Source organism: Lucilia sericata, unplaced genomic scaffold (assembly GCF_015586225.1).
Source record: "Lucilia sericata isolate MDLA Ls3-8-SP2 unplaced genomic scaffold, ASM1558622v1 Contig000022F_arrow, whole genome shotgun sequence".
Classification (NCBI taxonomy): Eukaryota; Metazoa; Arthropoda; class Insecta; order Diptera; family Calliphoridae; genus Lucilia; species Lucilia sericata.
Window position 1 is genome coordinate 559,535 of NW_023994060.1, and position 5,168 is coordinate 564,702.

The window sequence follows — 5,168 nt, forward strand, 5'->3', positions numbered from 1 at the left end:
CATTACACTTAATTTCATTTCCAAACATTTTCCTCTATCCAATCTATAAAATGAGATATTCTAGTATAAACGCTTGGTACATTTGAAGCACAGCCCTCGCCAAATGACGTTAAGCCCACTACATAGGGTACTATAGTATTATATTTCGACTCCTTCATTACTAAAGGACCACCAGAATCCCCCTGTAATAAAAATAATAAAATATTAAAAATATAATTTAATTATAGAAAATAGTTTTATATTATTTACCTGACATGTATCCATTTTGCCTTGAGGATCACCAGCACATATTTGTCCCAGACTTATGCCCATATTTAGTTTATCATTTTTTTCATAATATACATTACAATCTTGATTTGTTAATACTTTAAGATAGACTTTGAGAAGAGTATTCGAAATGGTGCCAGCTAAAATTAAAAATTTTAACTTCAGAATAATTTTCTTTCTTATTTTAATAACTTACCAAATTTTGTATGACCATAACCCATAGCAGTTAAAGTTTCTTGAGGCAAACCCACTTTGCTCCACAAACATGCAGGTGTATATCTAAAATTTTTTTAGAAATAATTAATTCCTGCGAAAACTATATTTATAGCTTTGTTTTAATCTTGGATCTCTATATATACTCACCTTGAGCTCTTTTTTAATTCCACTATAGCAATATCATTATAAGCCATTGGAGGCTTATAATCTGGATGTTGAATAATGCGTTGAATTTTGATCATTTCTGCTTCAGGCTCATCTAAATCTACACCACCCAAACGTACTATTGAAGGGGATTCGCTAAAAATTATATAAATAAAGCTAATAAATGATGATGCCATACATAAGTATGACTATATCAAATTGTAAAATTTATTTTTATAGCCCAAAACCACCATCTGTGGTTCGGGCGGACCATCTGAGACCCTACAAATTCTGAGTCGATATAGATATGTCTGTCTATTCGTCTGGTTTCCTCACAATTATCCAAATTTACTGAAAGTATTCATTATTGTCCTAAGCAGTTATGATTAAAATTCTTGAGTAGGTTTTTCAGAAATAACCAAAGATAATTCGATGGGCTTTGTGATACGTTAATTTTTTCGCCCAGGGATGAATTCTTTTCAAAGTATCCTATAGAACTCATATAAAGGTACATATTCCCGGAAATGGAATTATCTTTAATAACTCCCTAAAAATATCAGTATCGGTTTTTATAATACTTTACAATATCATTTATGAACACAACTGATTCTTGCAAAATTTTTGTACAATAAATGGGTAATTATTTAATGAACATTTTTGTGCTATACCGAGCAAATAATTATATAGGGACTATGTAAAATTATGGACCGATAAAAACCAAATTTCAATATTAACAAAACGCGAAATACAACAATGTTGATGTAAATAAATGTTACTAGATAAGACAACTGAATCACTTGTTGTAAAACTTACCCCCCTAAGGTGGCACAGTGGGCAACAGTCAAAACATATTTGCGAGCTATTAAAACACAACCACAATTGTAAGAAATTTCTGCATGTTTGGAAGAAAATGTACGCCAGCCAAGAGCACACTACATAAAGAATAAAAAGTAAAATAAATTTAGTGCTGTTTTTATTCAATTAACATTTCTAAACAAATAGTCCGATTCTTTGACAGCATATTCAATATCTTGCAAATTCAATATTTTTTCAGTATTGACATGTTTTGTTTTATGTTTCAAAATTTAATTGGCTAATAATTGTTGTAATTGATAACTTTTTTGTCGACATCGATAAACAGGAAGTTAATTACAATTTTCTCTTACCATATATGGAAACTCTTCCGGATTTGTTGGTACACCACCCACCGCTTGTGTTTTGCTTGCTTCAACCTTTTGTATGGTTTCTTCATGAACAGGTTCTAAAGAATCTTGATCCCTGACTTCAGAATCCGTAGCATTTGAATTTCTTTTAGAACGATGGTGATAATGAGTATCTGATTGATACGTTAGATTATTATACATCAAAGCACATTCCTTTTCACTTATTCTCTCTTCTTGCGCAGTTAGTTGATTTGAAAATCTATTTACTAAAAACGGATTATTATGGTAGAGATAATATGAATTAACTGGCAGTAAGTAGGATGTAGTTGATTTTCGTTTTGGTTTTATAAAAGCCTCTGGACAGCAAACAAAATGATCGTAACTGCTGTAATAATAACACGAAAACGGAAATTGTTGATGTTTTTCCCAAGCCTTTACTGCACTTTCACATTCCTGATAACGTATACAGTGTCCTTTATGATGAGCAGCTTCAACATAACAATTTCCCAAATAATCATATGTGATCGGATACAATTGAGAGTAGTATGCATTGTAGTTAAAACGATTATGTTTGTGGCGGTCTAGAATAATTGCATAATTTTATTATAAGTAAAATATTACTTATAAATTCAACGTGAATGAATGAATCATTTTTTACTTACCCCCTTTTATTATTAATATATTTATTATTAATAAAAATATTTTAAAAATTAATTGATAATTCATTTTATTTTTTTACTTAAAGAGTGAATGATCTATCTGGTTTGAGTTCTATTTGTTGAATGAATAGACAGACTTTTTTTCTTAGTTATACCAGCCAGCCAGTCAGTCAGTTAATCATTAATTGATTGATTTGCTCGATGTTTTAATGTTTGTTGTAGTTTTTTTTAGTATACAATAATAAAGTCAATAAGCGTGTATTTCTATAAATATTCGTTCCAAATTAAAAACTAACATTCTCTGGAAATATGGATTGATGTATGTATATAAAAGTGTATTTAAAATTTTTTGCTGTTTTAACAATAAAATTACTTGATTTTTTTTGTTTATAAACAAACGTTTTGGGAATTATTGTTTAGAATATATATTAGAGAATTAACAAAAAATATGCTGTATCATAAAATTTTATATTTAATAAATAATTTATAAAGATCAGTAACTACGAATTTTACATACACTACGAGCCTGCAGCACTGCACTGCATTTGATGATTAGTCTGCGATGCTGATGCGAATCAGTTAATGCGTAGACAAAAGACTCGAATTTGAAAATGTTTAAATGAAAATAAGTTTCAATAAATAAACTAAAATGTAAAATCTTACTCATATACCGCATCATCCATTTTTAGTATATTTCTGTGATGCATACGAACGTACTGCGCATCAGTGATGCATTTCCGAACAGGCATCAGTCCAAACACTTAAACGACATTAAATTTTTTTTCAAAATATGTTTTATAAACCTATGGTAAGTTAAAAACAATAAATAACTCAATAAATATTGACCGACTTTGAGTCATTCATTATAAAATCCATGTTTCTAAAAATTCAATCAGTAATACATATATTTTAGAGTAAACTTTTCCTATATTTGAAACACAATCGTCTCTAAATCAGAATTAATGCACTACTATAGTCTTGTTTCGACTTTTTTTATTAATAATTAGACGCCTACCATCCTGTAATTATAAAAGTATTTTTTAAATTTTATTTAGATTAGAGATCACTATAATATATTACCTAACCTAAACCTAATCTGGCTTTAAAATTTCTCTGTCGCATCAGGTTTTCTAGATATCTTGTCTTAAAGATTAAAAAAACGTTTTTGGCTGTTTTAGAGACGTTATAAAAGCGTGGAAACATCTTAATATATGAAATTTGCTATGTCATTAAAAAAACAAATCTGTCGAGTTTAAAATAAAGTTTTAACCAACCTCTGTTTTAACATCTTTCTTCACCGATTTAAAAAAAAATCGATATTGACCTCATTCAAAAACTTCAACGGTTTTTGTTATTTTACGGTTGACTCAAGCTTTAGGTTAAAAAAGATTTCCAAGAAAGATTTTTCATTCCAAATTTGAAAAAGATCAATTAAAATTTTGATTTCATTCTGATTTGAAAATTGTCTTTCTATCGAATTCCTTAATTCAGCTGTAAATTTCATATTGAAATTAAAATTTTTAATTTTGATTCACTGTGCTTTGAATTGTAATGCCCCGGGTGTATAGGGGCAAAAGTCTTCGGTGGTCATTTTATTAAGCACATAACTTTACAAAATTTTAAGCGATTTGCTTGCTATTTGAAGAAATATACACTGAAAAAAATCCATGCCTAATACATACGAAAAATGTCGTATATTGTACGAATCTTTCGTTGTTTCGCACCAAGAAATTCTTTCGTAATATATACGAAATTGTAAGAAATATTTTGGTATAATGCAAAATAATCTTGGAAAAATTAATTTACATAAATTGAAAAAAGTGAATTTTGAATAAATATGGTAAAATTTACGAAATATTAATTTATGCAAACATTTTTGTTAATTTTAAAATAATTTTTCTAATTTTAGTTCAAAATTATTCTTCACACGAATTTTTAATTTTTTTTAATGAAAATAGTTCGTCAATTATATTATACTTTTTTTTTAAATTTTATAAACATGATGTAATTTTATTTAATGATAATAAACTTAATATCATTATGTTTAATTTCGCTAAAATTTAAGAAAAAATATTACGAAAGGTTTTCGTACTTACGTAAAAATAGAAAAGGGTTTTATTAAGTAATATTTCGTATTATACAAGAAATTTTTGTAAATATTACGAAAATATACATAAGTTACGAAATTTTTTTTTCGTAAAGTTGAGCATGGATTATTTTCAGTGTACATACGCCGCTACATACTAAAAAAAGTTGTGCAGAATTTTTGTTGATGTTTTAAAAGTTAAATGTTAACTATTTTTAATTATCTCTGGACATTTTAATTTTATTTAATTTTCTTTTTTATTTCTTACATTAAACCTTAAATTCTATCATTTCAATCAAAAGATATCGAAAGATGAATTCCTCTAAATTTTATATGAACAATGCTTTACTTGCAGTATTAAATAATATTATATGTATCTTATAATTACATATAAATTGTTAAACATAACTGAACATAAATTTCTGTAAAAAAAATCGTGGTAATTTTAATTATAAACAAATTATATTCTTCAAAAATAACGTCCATTTCTAAAACTGTTTTTATTTCCATTTTCCTATTTTCTCCTTTATTCTTTACTAAAATTAAACGAATACAACTCTGGCCCATTCATAAAACTAAATTCATATTAGTATGAATGTCAAACACCAATAAGAAGCTGTCAGTTTAGTTCAT

General features: G+C 27.3%; 1 protein-coding gene across 1 annotated transcript; it reads right to left on the reverse strand.

The window, feature by feature from the left end:
* Positions 1-6: 6 nt before the first annotated feature.
* On the reverse strand, positions 7-2,654 carry LOC119609283 (serine protease snake). The gene is made up of 7 exons (XM_037964012.1): positions 2,453-2,654; positions 1,794-2,371; positions 1,441-1,559; positions 631-783; positions 464-546; positions 250-407; positions 7-182 (listed from the first exon to the last, which is right to left on the reverse strand). Exons 1-7 carry the CDS (start codon positions 2,514-2,516, stop codon positions 15-17), a joined length of 1,323 nt encoding a protein of 440 aa, XP_037819940.1. The 5' UTR covers positions 2,517-2,654; the 3' UTR covers positions 7-14.
* Positions 2,655-5,168: the final 2,514 nt, after the last annotated feature.

Bases quoted from the DNA above. Each gene is read 5' to 3' on its own strand.
- LOC119609283 (XM_037964012.1), bottom strand. From the start codon at position 2,516: ATGAATTATCAATTAATTTTTAAAATATTTTTATTAATAATAAATATA. The intron at 2,372-2,452 runs GTAAGTAAAAAA...CAATTATTCTAG, and splicing joins TATATTAATAATAAAAGGGG to ACCGCCACAAACATAATCGT. The intron at 408-463 runs GTAAGTTATTAA...TTTTAATTTTAG, and splicing joins TTATGGTCATACAAAATTTG to CTGGCACCATTTCGAATACT.